The sequence below is a fragment of the Emydura macquarii genome, unplaced genomic scaffold, assembly GCF_026122565.2.
Source record: "Emydura macquarii macquarii isolate MOO-44397 ecotype Brisbane River unplaced genomic scaffold, CSIRO-AGI_Emac_v2 contig_2481, whole genome shotgun sequence".
NCBI classification, from domain to species: Eukaryota; Metazoa; Chordata; order Testudines; family Chelidae; genus Emydura; species Emydura macquarii.
In genome coordinates this window covers 4,432,293-4,449,063 of record NW_027132618.1, presented here as the reverse complement: position 1 = coordinate 4,449,063, position 16,771 = coordinate 4,432,293, and the positions used below count along the sequence as shown (strand labels likewise).

The 16,771-nt window shown below is 39.9% G+C and overlaps 1 protein-coding gene across 4 annotated transcripts in view; it reads left to right on the top strand.

The window, feature by feature from the left end:
* The window catches only part of PIGK (phosphatidylinositol glycan anchor biosynthesis class K), a 106,566-nt gene that overhangs the window by 61,835 nt on the left and 27,960 nt on the right, over positions 1-16,771 (top strand). For all 4 annotated transcript variants that reach the window (XM_067563417.1, XM_067563420.1, XM_067563419.1 and 1 more), the window contains exon 10: positions 10,146-10,221. In XM_067563417.1, coding sequence (XP_067419518.1) covers positions 10,146-10,221 — 76 coding nt within the window. The remainder of the gene's footprint in view (positions 1-10,145; positions 10,222-16,771) is intronic.

The following is a 16,771-nucleotide window of genomic DNA, read 5'->3' as shown; positions in this document are numbered from 1 at the left end:
CTGCATTTAGTTTTCAGGGAAGATCTGCCTGGACAGTTACAGTATAGTAAAACACCTTTTAGAACACAGCTGTTCATTTTCAAAACGCCCAAGATACTAGGGGGTTCTTTGGACATACTGGCTTACCCATTATTTGTACTGGAATGTAGTCTTGTCAAATATACTCTTACATTCCTATAAATATACACATCACTAAACTTTATTCCCTGTCACTCCTGTAGTTTAAAGCTGCTGGTCAACAGTCTCATGAGAAATTAGAGCTGACTTGGTACATTGCATGACTCATAGAACAACATATTATTATAGGTGTGGAAAATGTGAGAATTTAAGATCTTTTTTGAAAAACTTATTCTGTAAATCTAAGCATAACGATTTTTAGATTTCTGTGGAATTCAGTCAGGTTTCTGGATGGTGTTGATGTTTGTTTTCATCACTTTTTTTTTGCAATTAAGCAAGCATGAGGAACAAAGGTAGAGAGTGAAATGATGCTCTAGATCAGTGGTCCCCCCCCAGGAGGGCACAGAGGAATGTCCAAGGGGGTGCAGTGGAGCTGGGTCATCCCCTATGAGGCGGCAGGGAGGGAGTGCCACCCAGCCCTACTTTGCCCCCAGCTTCACTCCGGCCCAGCTGCAGCTGTGGCCCTTGCTCTGCCCTGGCTCCGACTCAGCTGCTGGCTCCCGCTCTTAGCTGTAGCCCCCAGCCTGGCCGTGACTCTGCTCCTGGCCCAGGGGGGTGCAGACATTCTATTACTGACAAGGGAGGGACACATAAGGAAAAGTTTGGGGGCTACTGCTCTAGATGGATCATTGTGAGTATTGTCATGAGTGGAAGAGGCAAAGATGGGGATATATCCCAACTATACTGGCTGTGCAAAATGCCATGAGAAGTCAGGCAGTGAAATGCCACATGGGTGTGTAGATAGACATTGGTCTTTATACTGTTATTTAAAAAGAAGCAGAGCTTTAAACTCAGAACATGGTAATATTATTCTCAATAGAAGTGGTTTCCGCCAGTGTTCCCGTTTCCTAGCCCTGTTTTGAATCTTGCTTTCATTCATTAAGAAAGGGATTGTTAACTAGAAAGTGATACCAGATTTAAAGTAAAACTAGTTGTGGATTTATTCTCAGATGTGATTATTTGTTTTGCTGGTGGGACTGTAGGAGAGCATTCATCAAAACTCTCTTGAAGCACCAAGGAGCTCTGCAGTTTTTTCCTTCTCCACACTACTGAACAGAAGGGCTGTTCTATGCTGCATCCGGAATGCGTCAGCAGCATTACTGAGTTTGCTGGAGAATTTGGCAGTGTGTGTGAGTGACTTAGGGCACTCCTGGCCTTCTGTTTCTCCCAAATTCTGCTGGTTTAGGAATGAAGGAATCTAACCTGAATATTAAACAGAAATCACCTGTTTGTTAGCTGAGGTTCCAGTGGACTGCTTTTTTGTATTAGAGAGACAAGGTGAGTGAGGCATTATCTTGGTATTGGACCAACTTCTGTTGGTGAAAGAGACCAAGGTTTCGAGCATACATAGAGCTCTTCTTCAGGTCACGGAATGTGTCACAGCTAAATACAAGGTAGAACAGATTGCTCAGCATAAGTAGTTAACACACATTTCAAGGGCCCATTCAAGGTGAAGTGGCCCATTAACCCCTCCTCTTAGCTTCCCTCCCCTCATTCCCCCTAAAGACAGGAGAGTTAAGTGGGTTATAGATTTTTATAACCATAAAATCCAGTGTGTCTATTCGATCCATGATTTTTAATACCTAGCAAAGTTACGAATTTAAGCTCTCAGGTCATCTTTTGAAGGTGTTGTGCAGGTTTCCTTTGATTATGAGGACTGAGGTCAGATGTAGAGTGCTCAGTTTGTGAAAAGTGCTCACCCAGAGGTGATATGGGTTCTGTCTCTTATCATTTTTCTGTGTGAGTTCACTCAAGAGCATAGTGATTGTCTGGTTTCACCCATGTTGTTACTGAAGCATTTAGTGCACTAGATGATAGCACATGTTGTGATAGGCATGTGTAGGACCCGTGGATCTTGAAAGGCATGTTGGGTGGGGGGTGTTGATCATTGTAACAGTGGAGATATGTCTACAGGTTTTGCGTCTGTTACTCTGGCAGACTCTGGTGCCACTCTGAGATGGAGTCCTGAAGTGTGGGAGCTTGCTTCTGATGATGAGGTTGGGAGATTGATTGAAGGCCGGAAGATGGGGATCAGGAAAGATTCTTTCAGGATGTGGTCTCCATAGAGTATGTTAATTGTTTGATACCCCATAAGATTTCCAGTGTAGGGTGGTAAGTGACAACTAGGGGTGTGCAGTTGGAGAGAGTTTTATTTCCATATTGTAGTAAGTTCTCTCAGGGTATTTGGGTAGCCTGTTTCATGGTGTGATCTACTTCTCTGGTGGAGTGTCCTTGGTTAGCAAAGGCAGTTTTAAATGTGTGAAGATGTATATTCCGAACTTTCTTCTCAGAGCATATTCTGCAGTATCCAAGTCCCTGGCTGTGTGTTTTGGGGTGGTTACTGGGTTTGTAAACAGAAGTGAGATGATCTGTGGGTTTCTTGTGTATGGTGTCGGTAGGATCCAGTGGTGAAGCTGATTGTGGTGTCCAGGAAGTTGATGCGAGTGTGGGAGTGTTCTAGAGAGAGTTCGATGGAGGGTGGTGGTGGCGGCGGTGGCTGAAGTTGTGATGGAAATCTATCATGGAATTTAGGTAGTCTGTCTAGAAGATGAAAATATCATTGCTATATCTCAGGTATATCTCTGATTTTTGTGGTGCATTTGTCCAGAAATTCTTCTTCAAGGTGGCCCATGAAGAGGTTGGCATTTTGGAGAGCCATCCTAGTTCCGATGGCTGTTCCCAAACACGTGGACAAAGTGTTTGTTGTTAAATGTGAAATTGTTATTGGTGAATTTGGTGATGTGTTTGAGGTGAATATCTGAATGTTGTCCATTATCTTGTAAAACTTTGAGGCAGGCAGAGTGCCGTCATTGTGAGGGATGTTGGTGTAGAGGGATGTGACATCCCTCTGCCTGTCCAGCATTGAGATTAATTTTTTTCATGGTTTCAAAGATTATTTCTGACTTGGGTGTACTTTTTCATTATCTTCTAGATGAGGAAAATGTATTGTTTACATATTGCCCTGTAGATTACTTTCTTTTTAAAAACATCTTTCATGCCATGCCACTACTGGATGAGGTCCTATAAGCATCATGGAGCAGAGGTCATTGCAGATTCTCCTACTAACACATTTTGGCATGCCTGGCAGCATTCATGAATCATGAGATGTCTGCATATTTCCATTATAGCCATAGCTTCCTCCTCTCCTCATCCTTGAATATGCACTAATCACTTGCCCATTAAAAGACATGACATTCAGGGCTCCACAATAATGATCTGCAAAAGATACATATTAGCATTCTGCTAGACAGTCATGCAAGGTCACCCAAGGTAAACTGCCAGCTGTCCAGTATACCAAGACACAGTGAAATGGAAGTGAGCGAAATTGTGTTGGTACTAGGTGCACCACACATTCAAATTTGAGATATTTGCCCTACCTAGAGCAAAATATGTTAGCCTAAAGTGTTTTGAGCTGAATATATCCTTAGATCACTTGAATATTCATCCATCTGAGAAAATGGATATAGTAAAGGAGAAGTTCTATAAGAAATCTCTTTGAAACACCTACTTTACTTTAACGTTCCCCCGTTTTATTGAAATAATATAGTTGAGCATATCTGTAGGTGAAACTTGCATGTGCTGTAAACATAAGAAAAAAGTTTGATTAGCCCCCATTGTGGAGTTCAGTTGTACTACCTCAGAAGAGGAGTAATGCTTTTCAAGACTTGGTACTTTGCACAGTGGTTGGTGCTGCATGATGTTCTTGCCATCTAAACCTATTCTGTTTAAGAACAAGTAAAGCTAGGACTTAGCTGGTGGATCTTAGCAAGGTTGGCATTAAATCAAGGTTTAATTCTTAATCTTCTCTAGTCTTGATATGGTAGATACATTTCCCAATGGTCAATTTTAAAAACTATTCACTCAAACTAGATATAACCCATTTTAGTCTCTTTTTAATGGGGAATCTAACCACTTTCTCTGATGTGATGCATAAAGCACTGGTGTTTTGTTTTGTTTATTGCCAGATGCAAACTAGTTCCTGTATTTATAGACAGAAAAGCTATTGGTGGCATACAAGAATTTAAATTAATATTTTCACCTCCATTTTCTCTCTTGCTCTGGATATCTGTCTCAAGCCATTGTTGCACTCTGTGTCCTGCTACCACAGGGTGACTGTGTTGTCATTTGCCGCATTTTAACTGTTGTGCTGCTCTTATGCCTGGAACAGCTGCTCAGTCAGTGTAGACCAACAAAGTTGGTGACTCTAGGCAGAGGAACAAATGTCTACCCTTTCTAGCCCACAATTTCCTACACAATTATTGAGTATTTTGCAGTCTCAAAGCAACCATGTGTTCTGGCTTGTCCTGTTTACCAAGACCCATCCTTCTCCACTCTGAAAAAATTCCTGAAGGCCTCCTCTTCTGGGATGAATCATATGAGCTATATTGACCACATGCTGCTCTCAGTGTTATACCAGAACTTGGCCATACTCATGAGTAATAAAATGTGCCTATCCCATATGGTAATATGCCATCTCTTGGTGGTAGGGATTTAGTTCTTTCTTTAGCATTCACTGCCTATTGCAAAACAGCATGTGCCCATATGACATTATATAAATAACAAATCTGCTTTCTCACTAAATGTCTTGACACATTTTACTAGAATTTACTAGAATTACCTTCACTTTCTGTAGCTTCTCCTCCCTTCCTCTTGTCTAAGAGCAGTCACAGCAGCAAAACAGAAATTGCTTTCAAATTGAATTTTTCAGGATCCTCCTCTTTTGATATCTCTTGCTGTTTCCTAATTCTCCTCTGATTTCACGTCTCTTCTCTCCTTCGTGAGAATCAAAATCTTCTTATATTCTGCATTACCAGCTGTCGTGCATACTGGAATACTGTTTTTATATGCTAGTGTGCTAGCCTGTATTGACACTGTTGGCAGTAGTCTGCTGTTATGCTCAATTGGGACAAAAAGGCCCATTGCTGGTTGGAAAATTAATTCAAAACGTCTGCGTGTTTATAATAGTATTATTTTAAAAGAAGATAAAAGCACAAAGAAGCCCACATTAAAGTAAATTGGCTTTTAATTTTATAAAGATCCGAGTGTGACATATAAATGAACTAAATGGTGAAGCTAGAGAATCTTGTGAAATTATAGTCCAGAAATACATCTGTGATCAAGCACCACTTCCATCAACTGACAGATCCCTGAGGGCTCAATAAGATAAGTAGTTTTTCACAGCGGAGTCCAGTTATTTTTTTTCTGATGTCCATCTTTTCTCAGAATAGATGCATGCTACAAGGCTGTGCTTTAGGGGGTTCTCTTGAGGAGGTGCTAGTGCTACCTTCCTTTGATTTCTCGGTGAAGAAGACAAGCAGGGTCAGGATGACTGTGGTGGGAGGTGACTTTTCTTCTAACCTGGTCTCATCTTCCACCCTGAAAAGGAGAAGAGGAAGCAGGGCAGCCTTTCCTATCTTGACCTTTCTCCCCTCTCCAGTGAAGAAAAGCAGAAAAGAGCCAACCTCTCCTATCATGCCCCTTCCATCTTCTGTGCCACCTCAGAAAAAGAAAAACGTGAGGCTGCCTTTCACATGGTATTTCCATACCTGAGGGCACAATGTTAGCCCCTAACGGTCTTATTCATCTTGATCCTTTTGCTGCATTCAAGAAGAGATCAAGAAGGGAAGGATTTTCAAGCTAAATTTTTGGACCCCTCTGCTGCAGTAGGACAAGAATTTCCTGTCTCATTGCCCACCTCTCTTCTTCACCAAAGGGCTTGTCTACATTAGAAAGTTTTGCTGGTATAGTTAGTGGCCAAAAACCAAACCAAAACCCAATGTCGATGCATTTTTACCAGTATAAGAGTGCTTAAATTGAAAGAGCTTGTTCTGATTTTGAAAGTGAAATAAGTTCTAATAGTATAAGGTATGTTTACGATGGTATAACTCTGTCTGCACTTGGGCTTGTACTTGTGTAACTGTACTGGTTAAAAATGACCCTCCCCCCAACAGATGTCATTGTACTAGTACAACTTTTTCTAGTAAAAACAATGAGTCCTGTAGCACCTTGAAGACTAACAAATTTCTGCGGGCATAAGCTTTCGTATAAGCATAAGCTTATGCCTGCAGAAATTTGTTAGTCTTTAAGGTGCTACAGGACTCGTTGTTTTTGCTGTATACAGACTAACACAGCTATCCCGCTGGAACTTTTCTAGTGTACATCAACCCATAGGTCTTTGAAATGTGTTCTGAATTGAACCAGGATAAAAACTTGGTATGAATATTAAGTGAAGAAACTAAATAAGGAAATACTTTCTGATGATGATGATTAATTGTTGTTGTTTATTTGTATTACATAATGCCTAGCAGCTTGTAGGAGGATTGCATGTTTAAGCGGAACGACACCCATAATAAACATGCTTAGTATCACAATGTATACACAGCTCTCAACTGAGACCATAACGGTAGTTCTGTTTTGGCTCCCTCAGAGCAGAGCCACGGATACAGGTGGTATACTAAAGGCATCAGAATGCCATTAGGAAAATAGGACTGTTCTGCAACAAATTATTTATCATGTTGAACAGTTGTAAGGTTGATGAGAGGAGAAGAAAGCTGAGAGCAAAATGACTGGAGAGGCTTTTGTAAAACCATACATACAATACGACCAAAAAAAAAAGTCGAGAGAGAAATCCATCCATCGGCCCATAACAAATTGTTTGAGGTTAGTTACTTCAGTAACCTTCATGTGCCATAATTCACACTGAGCTTATAAAAACAAGCTTATCCCTACCCCCACATTCTTGTCAAGAAAGATCTGTGAATATGGAGCCATAAGGAGTTTATGTTCGTAAGACCTCATTCATTTTACAAAATATTATACAGTAGGTTTACTGATACAATGTAGTATCATAAGTAATGCAAACTGGATTGCACACACCAAATGAGCAAAGTAAATTTGTTATGAACTGTCCTTGTTTAAATTGTTTTATTCACTAACTGGCTAATACTCAACATTTGTTGATTCACAATGGCTATTCACAGTTCAGTTGTTAGTGCAAGTTAGTAAAGTTCTGCTGTATTAAAATGTGTGTCTGCAGATTTTTTGAACAGGAGTATCAACATTTTCGTTGCTGCAGCTTAATTCAATATCAAAGAACCTTTACTTTTATCCAGTTTTATGTAAAGCATGCAAACAGATGCTCATGTGATTAAGAAGTCTCATCTACAGAAGAGAAATAGTGAAGCTCTTGTGTAGTCCTGATGGCTAAGTACAGCATATGCATGTACTAGAAAGTCTTTGCATTTAGGCAAAAATATTAACTTGGATGAATCCTTTTGAATAGATCTGAACATTACTTTGAGTTTTCCTCCCAAGTGTCTGTGTACAAAATTCTTTGGCAACGTAGATTCTGCCTAAATTTCAGAATTGGTGAATTGGAATAGCCTTGAAAAACAATAAACTCTCACATCCTTAAATGGTCACAGTCATCAGAGAGGACCCTGGGCTATCTGCCCACTCATAGCTCTACTGAGACTTGATCTGGACTATGACAGCATCACACTTCCCTGCTGTACATCTTGCAAGAACTTTCAGGATCAAAGCCGTAGTTGGTGTTAGCGAATCCAGCCATTGAAGTATAAAGAATATCAGTGACATAAAGTTTTTCCACAGTTGTCACAGAGTATGAAAAACAGGGATTCCAAGGCAGTTACATTAGTTTGTAGCAGAGATGCTAACTGTTTCTGTGCTGTTCCAATCAAATGGTATTGTCTCAGCTAGGCAGAGTGCAGGGATACTGTACAGCTGCTGATAGATAACGAGGGTTTTTTTTCCCCTCAGTTGCGCAATTCTCTGCATTCTGGTTGTGGATACCAGATTTGCATAATTACTGTATGGTTATTTCTTAATAGCTATGCTGGATGCAGATCCTTGTCCTAGTAGGCGAATAATGGCAGTTAGCCAATCAGAGTACAGGGATTTGCATAATCTCTGGAGTTATTTCCCCAAAATCACCGTGATTATGCATGTTACTCTGACTACTGTAATTCCTCTGCCCTGATTGGCTTTTGTACTAAGAATTGTTGCAGCAAACAGCCCCAAAAGACACTACCTCAGCCTTTTTCTCCAGCTGAAGCAGGACAATTCCAAAATGTAGATGGGGCAAGAAGGAGGCGGCATGGGGGAAATGGAGGGGAAGAGAATGAATGATGAATAGAGAGGTTTTAAAAAAACCAAAAACACTTTGAATTTGTTTTCCTGTTTTCTTTCGGGTCCTCATCCTTCCCTCCCTATAGGTTAATTTGTCTCCAGAATAATTGTCCTAATTATGCTTGTGTAGGGCCATGGAAGAAAAAGGCCATATATTTGGTACTAATGTTTAATACAGAGATATAAGGATACGCCTCTTCTACAAGCATCCTAACTCAATCTTAAACAGAGTGTTTGTTTTTTTTCAAAGGTAAAGTTAAAATGAGGAACAATTCATTGTGGCTTCCAGAAGACAGCCGGCACCTTGAGTTTTGCTGGTAGCCAGCCAGTAATATACTCTCACAGCCCTTCGCTGCTCAGAAGGGTAGGCAGCTACATTCTGAGCTACATGAAGGGACTGAGCAGAGGTGGCTAGTCCCAGGCAGACTATGTTTCCAAGAAGTAACCAAAGCACTGGTGACTATAGCAGGTTCTGTACAGGAGAGGACAGAGCTCAGTTTTCTGGCCAGCTGAAGATGAAAGAGTATTTCTGGCCGTTGTTGGTATCTGGGGATGCAGGAGCAGAGACCTGTCTAGTAAGACTCCAAGATTGAAATCCACTTTGGGAGTGTACACATTGGAGCTGGTTTGGACTCGGTGAGTTCCTCAGAATGGTTTTCCCTACTAATCAGCTTCACCTTTTTCTTTCCTGGAGCGATCTTATGCTAACTGGATTTTCTCCTGGGCCGTCTGTTTCTCTGTCACTATTAGAGCAAGGAAACTGCTCCGTCTGCGTTTAATGACAGGGAAGCCTAGTGTATGGTTCCAGAGGGGTAGCCGTGTTGGTCTGTATACAGCAAAAACGAGAGTTCTGTGGCACTTTAAAGACTAACAAATTTAATTTTTGTAGGCATAAGCTTTCGTGAGACTCAGCTCACTTTGTCAGATGCAGTGGTAGAATGAAAGCCGGGTATTTGAGGGCTAATGACAGTCAAACTTGACACATTCAAACTGGGTTTAAACAGAGATTTGGAATGGCTCTCATGTTACAAGAGGTAATTGCTTTGCTCACCCATTCTCACCTCCTACTCAATGACTGTCATTAGCCCTCAAGTACCCGGCTTTCATCCACCTCCCCCATTGTTCTCTATGCACTTGTATATCTGTTTCCTATTTACTGTTTTTTCTAGTGTATAGTGTCGCCACTATATCAACCTGGTAGCCAGCTGGAGGTCTTACTCTAGGTCAAGTGGACAAGCAGTGGCGATATTAAACTCACCACCACAGCTGGCACTGATTGGTACTCTTGACAGAGAAGGGAAGGAGAATGATTGATTGGTTGATTTTTATCCTCTTGCCTTTGGTGGCGTTACATTTGAGTTCTGTTGGTGGCATCGTGTGGAGAAGCTTGCACTGTCACTGCCAATGCTGCACCTGTTCTGTAAACAAACATGACTTCATTCTCCAGAGAGGTCAGGCAAGCATCTTTCACCCACACTGAATTCACTTAAAACAAAATTAAAAGGTTTTCTCAGATTTCTGTCTACTGGTTTTTACTGTTTAGATATTTGAATTATTCTAGTGAAAAACAGTAGCCATGATTAACACGTGTGTTAATTACACAAACTTGTCTTATTTTCTCTAGCTTTTAAAAAATATTTTAAGGTGAGGCATGCTTTTCTGATTATAATGAAGCAAAACATTATTCCCTCTAGACGTAATATTTCAAACAGTATTTGGTAGTAATATAGTTTTTTTTGTTTTTTGTTTTTAATTCCAATAGTTTGGTTTTTGTAATAATTGTAGGAACATTTAGTAATACAAATTTCATTTATTTTCAGGGTTCCAAATGATGAGATGGCAACAGAACCACTACAATACGCTGAACAGCTTCCTGTAGCTCAGATTATACACCAGGTATGCCTTTCCATTACAAGTATTTGCTTTCAGAATAGGCAAGATTCATAATCTTTGATTCTGTAAAACCTAACAAAAAGTATTACATTTTAATGTGCTTATGCTAAAGACACATGCAAGCTTTATATCCTTATTTAGATGACAGCTGTTAAATCATAAAAGTCTTATTCAAAGCACAGCAATGAAAGATGCTTGCAGGATGACACAAGAATTCTCACTTCACTCATGGCACCAGAATGCAGCTAAAATGTTTTAATTTTTTCCCCTGAAAAAAACCAAAAACCTAGGTTTCTTCCGGCTTGCATCTTGACCCAAATCACAAAATGCCTGCTGTCTCTGAAAAGGCAGCTAAACTACAGTACCATTATCATAATGTATTTGTAATGAAGAGTTGAACAGGAAAAACAATTTCCCTTCCCAATATAATTCTGAATGAGGTCTGAGTAACTTTTCCATTTCCAGCTATGCTTTCTGTTCTTTGCCTAGCATAGCTGTTATAACAGCAAAAAGCACTGTTGGTAAAGTTTTTGCCATAGCTATTTCATTCTAATTGGGCTGTAATTAACTGCTGACCCATTGGGCCAGATGTTGATATTGTCTAGATGGCAGATAATTTACAGCTCTGGCCTTCAGATGCAATTGATTTTGAACCATGATAGATCAACGTGAGAAAAAGGAAGTCCACCAAATGTCAAAGTTGCTGAGAATATCCTATGAGTATTAATTGTTTGTTGTTGTAGATCTTTTCAAATATCTTTGTCAATCAAATCAAAGTGTTCTTTTGCAGTTCAATTGCTTGCTGCAGGCAATGCCAGTTTTAGCTTAAAGGAAACATAGGCTTTATTTTAAAACTTTCAAGTGTATAGGCCTTTTCTACAAGATGTAAACACAAGGGATTTTAAAATTTCTTGGCTGAAATCTGCACCTCCGGGAAGAATATCTGATGTGTTCAGAACATGGGAGATTGGAAATCCGGACCAGTTTGTATGTCAGGAATTCCCTGGTGTTGTCAAAGCTTCAAATGACCCAGTAGCCTGCAAATGTCACATTTAAAATTCTGTCTTCATGTCTGACTCTCAGCATAAATGAATTAAACAACAGAGCAGACAGCAAGTCAATATGCTCTTAACAGCGAGAGTGAGCAGTGAAACAGTTAGTGGGTTATTTGGAATAGGTAAATAGAAACTTCACAGATTGGTTCACCTAGAGGAAAATCTGAAACAGGAAAAGAGAATTAACCTTTAAGAAGGCTGACCAGATGAAATGTCACTAATATTTTACAGCATAAAGAAAGTAATAACCAGGGACGGTTCATTTGGTTATTGTGTGATGTCTTGCAATGGATTAGTGCATTGTGGGAAGGCAGAATATGGTTTTCATATACTTTTTTCTCCTTGCTGTAACAGAAGCTTACCAATGGTGTAGGAAGGGTCTGGTCCTATCATCTGGTGCAAAGCAACAAGACAGACCTACTTACCTGGGGATTTCCCTGTCATAGCATGATGTAAAGTGCTCTTTCACCCTCCCTGGAGGCTCTTATCTAGGGAGCATGTGTGGGGTGTAGTCACCTGAATGCCCTGGCAATCCCTGCTGCTGGAGTAGTCCCTGGGGTGACCATTGCCAAAGGTGGAATTTAGAGTAACTCTGAAACTGCTCTGCATTATGCTGCATGCTCATCTCTTACAAAGAAACTGCTTTCACGTTCTTGTGAGATCTATAGACACACACAGAAATGAAAGGATAAAAACCAAAGGGAGTATAAATATTAAAATGTAAACCAAAAGTTTCTGAACATAGACCAAATCAGACATGCACAAAAATGGAAAATAATTGCTTTACTAGTCTAAAACAAAAAGCACAAAAATAAGATTTCTAATTTTTTTAAAAGGAAGAGACTGGACAGCTATTAATGTAAAATGTAAATCAGCTATAAAAGAAACAATCACATGAAATGGACACACAATCAGGTTTTAAAATATTACAGTACTAGGTAGAAGGAGCTGCGGCAGCCTACCTTATTGACAGCATGTACAGAATGTATTGCCAAAACATTAGAAATCTACATGATGGCTCTTTGATTCTTAAAATATCCTGTAAGTAGCATGAAGCAATCATGTACTCTTGAACAAAAATATTTAAATTAACTTTTAAAATAGCTTAGTCAAGCTCAACAAGAACACTACAGAAGACATCCTGAAATGTTATGAGGATTTTTTTTTGTACACCAATATATGCAGACAAATTTAGATTGAGTTTGTGGATAAAAAGGCAAAAAAGTTAGCATGTTTTCAGTTCTGCCTTTTTTCTAATTCTGCTTTTATTTTTCTCTAGTGAGAGGGAGGGTGGAGAACATTGTTAATTTAAGTCAAATTTGGAAGAAAAAGAGAAATTGCATATTGGAAGATTAAGTTTTGTTTATCATATACAAAACCTTCCTTCGTAAGGCCTCACTCCAGCAAGGCATTTAAACATGTGCCTAACTCCAGTGAAGCTTCTCATGCACTTAAATTTAGGCACATGCTTATATACCTTGCTTAATCAGGGCTTAGAATATTAATGACGTGCACTATCCTCATAAAATGTAACCCAGCAACATTACATACATTTTATTGATGAAAGGGATATTTCAATGATAAGCGTCCAATTGTTTAATTTTATTATAATTGAAAGCTGAACTAAATGGCAACTTGAGGCCAGAATCACATTGGATGCTTATTTCTTCCAGACCTTTGTTAAATAGTGATCATATTAAGAGAAGTGGTACTAAACACTTTAGCATTATGGAACAATACAATAGTTTAGGTTTTTGTTTGTAATAGTAACTTTACGGTTGAGCACAACTTGTCAGTCTGCTCTAAGGCTGGGGGTTGGGAGGCCCACACTAGGGGTGCAACTTAGAATGCTCTGCATTTACTTCTGAAGGGTTGAGCATTCCTATATGTCCTCTACTTGTCTGGGGAAAACGGCACACTGCTACTAGAGACTAGTAAATGAACATCCTAATTGTATCTAGTTTCCCTTTGTTGCTTTTTTTTAGTACTTAAGCTCAGCAAATAAATTACTGTTGTGTTTCCCCATAGAACTATTTGACCCTAATTTGAGAAGACGAAGCTTCAGAATTAGCAAGTAAAAAAAAATTGCTTTTCTAGTAGTAACTGTTAAGGGGAAAAGTCTGACTGCAATCCCAAAGGATCACTGCGGTGAACTAATTCTGTAGGGTTAATGTGCCTTTGCATTGCTCTGCAGCAACCTGCTTTTCCCATTGAGGTTCCCCTTCAGCGAAGCTTTTAAGTCCTTGATAAATTTTAAGCATCTGAGTAGTTAGGACTACTTACGTTAGTTAAACGTTCTGTTGTATTAGTGTCTTAATGGACAATTTTTGACTGTCCCATCCAGTTCATAGATGGAAGGCGGAGGACTGCAATATGGGGAATCAAATGAAAAATTAAAGAAAGAAAATGGGGCCTTCAGAGTTATAGAAGGGGAGCAGAAAGACCAGGGTTGTGGTTGGAGCAATTAGTTGCAAAGTTAACTGGGGAACGACTGTGCTAAGCCGTTCCATAATCACCTTTGACGATCACTAAGGTCTCATTTTCATCTTATCAGCCCTTATCTAACGTTGGCCCGCCCAAAAATAAAAAAAAACAACCCACCTCTCATTTGTTTATTCTCAGGACCTGATTCTGAGCTCTTTAGTTGTACATGTGTATGTAAATTCATTCATTTTCAGTGAAGTTATTCCTGTTCTGTCTCCATTTAGCTGGGAGCAGAATCATGCCTGCAGTCTAGAGGAGGGTGTTTTTTTGCAACATTTGAAAGAAAAGACCGAAACCATGTTAGAAAACTAAGAAAGTAAAATTTACCAGTGTTCAGATTTCTAAAATGCTCTGTTTTGTGCTGTTCTTTGTGGGTGCCTACAACACAGAAATACTTTAGTTTTGAGAATTCAAATATACTTTAAAAAAAACCAAAAACCAATCCAGTGCACCAGCTGTTTAGAACAGTCAAAATTGTCAAAATAAAAACCATGTTTTTATCTATTTTGTAAAATGTTAATATGAAAAGAAACCCTTTAGAAGCCAGTACTAATTCTGATAAGGGCTTTCAAAATGTGGTTCAGTAACCATAACTGAAAGCTGCCCATGATGATGATGATTCCTTGCACGTCCAGTGCGTGCTACTTTGGCAGAGCTCCAACGAGATCCCATTCCTGACAGCTGGGATTTTCAACCTCACTTGTCTTGGCTCAGAATGGAATCCTTGCCCTCCACACCTACCCCAAGACATTTCCTTCTTGAATCTAGTATTTTACCAACAGCACTTCTGGGAGAAGCGGTCAGCACCCAAGGACTTGAGCTGTTGCCTCTCCTGGCTTCCTCCCTGAGGAAAGAATGGATGTCTCCTGTCGGCTCCCATAGAAGAAGGCTCTACGGCGATATTGCTCCCCTGCTTTTTTCACCCAGAGAAGAATTGGCCCTGCTTTGAGCAGGGGGTTGGACTAGATGACCTCCTGAGGTCCCTTCCATCCCTAATTTCTGTGATTCTGAGCCCTGGTCTACACTTACCTGGAGATTTGGCAGCAGTCGACTGGTAGCTTGCGTAACAGGGTAGCTTGCGTAACTCCTGTCGACTGCTGTGCTTCCCTTCTGCGTTCTGTCTTCACTGCACTGTGCCGGTGGGAACTGTGTTCCCGTTGACGCAGCACTACGCCACTTGAAGGGATGGTTTACCAGCGTCAACTTCATGATCGATTGAGCGGGTCTACACTGACTGCTCAATCGATCCAGAAAGATCAATCTGATGGCGGTGACTTTGCCGCCGTCAGTATAGACATACCCTAAGTAGCTATCACCATGCTTGTGGGTTCAAGCCAGTGAATACAAGCTGCCACTTCCATGTGAAACAGTTTTGGTGAGGCTGTCTTATGGACATAAGGAGCAGTTACTCATGTCCTGCTTCACTGGTGAAATCTTCAAACCACCCCAGCCCCTTGGGCCAATATCATGTCTCTCATGTCAATGGCACATCAGCTCCACACAGCACCAGAACTACATGTTGAGTTCTCATCTCTACCACATTTATAATACAATCTTTTTTAATTAGTTGCTTTTTATAACTTATTTAAAACCTTGCTTTGCTGAGAAATGTCTGATTCCATTGCTCTTTGGATTGGTTAACTCCTAGGAAGGTGGAGGATGATGGGAATCACCTATTGGATGAATGAGCTAATACGTGCCACTAGAACCTTGTCAGAATTTGCTGAACTAATCTTTTGGAAAACCTGTGTGAGCAATGCAGTCTGGTGTAGGGATACCCCCTCAGAAGAATAATGCAGGAGAAACAGATGACATCCAATATAATTGCATTTTACAGTTACTTAACAGACATTAATTTGCAATTAAACTACTCAGTTTTTCCTTCATAGTTTGAATTTGAAATTAAGATTTTAGTTTGACTTATAAAAAAGGGTACTTTCTATGGAAAATACTTGCAGTTCCGTCCTGTTTGTTAAACCGTGACAAACAGATGGGTCAGAATTCATTTGTTTACATGCTATTAGGTTAATTTTACTTTAACTTGTTGAAAATAAAATGGTGATTAGCACTGAATAAATTTTATTCATCTTTTATAAAATGAGTTAAGGGTGTTTAAAATTTTAATCAGACACATAAAATGCTTAGTAAGAGAACAAAGGCAATACAGGTTTTAGTTTAGATGCAGACACCAATATTCTTGAACTAGAACAGTTTATCTGGAGATGAAAATATATCAATGAATGAAACTCACATAGATCTTACTTCATTTTTAAATTTATAGACCATGATTTTCAAAAGCAACCAGTGATTTTTTTTTTTTTTGGGTGCCCAACTTGAGACACCTCAAAGTCTGTTGAGGAATTGCTACAGACTTACCCTCTGAAAATCAAGGCCCTTTAAGATGGGCACCCTAAATTACTGTGTCTTTGTATACAAGGTACATATAGTCTACTTGTAGTATGTAGTCCCTCTGTCTAGTGAGGCCATGAGTCAGAATCACCAGGCAAGCGGTCAAGAAAAAAAGACCTGCATTCCTCCATCTCTCACTATGAGCTCTCACAGTGGAGTGCCTCCTCCTCTTCTGCAAGCTTGATCAGCAGCAGCCATGTGTTTGCTTGGCTGTCTCCTTTAGTGTTGCCATCTCCTGCGATTGCAAGAGAGTAGATAGGACATCAGCGGCTGTGCCTGTGCTTCTGTACCCTTGGACTAGATGTGGGCAACCTTTTGTGCTTGGTGGTCCTCAAAATTTGTGATTTTGCTCTCCTCCAGTGATTGACTGTAGGAAAATGTTAAGGTTAGGGATGCTGGTTATTTTTGTACACTGTGGCAGAGTCCAATCTATTGTTCTGCCTTTTCAGTCTCTATGGTTTGCGGGGTCCATTAATGCTGAGGAAAGTTATAAATGGACACTTCGAGTGTCATTTTCATTGTGTGTGCGCGCCCCGCATGCTAGGTTCCATCTCCTTTTCACTTTATAAGTACAAATATTGTACTTGAGCAGTTTAAATTTGTGC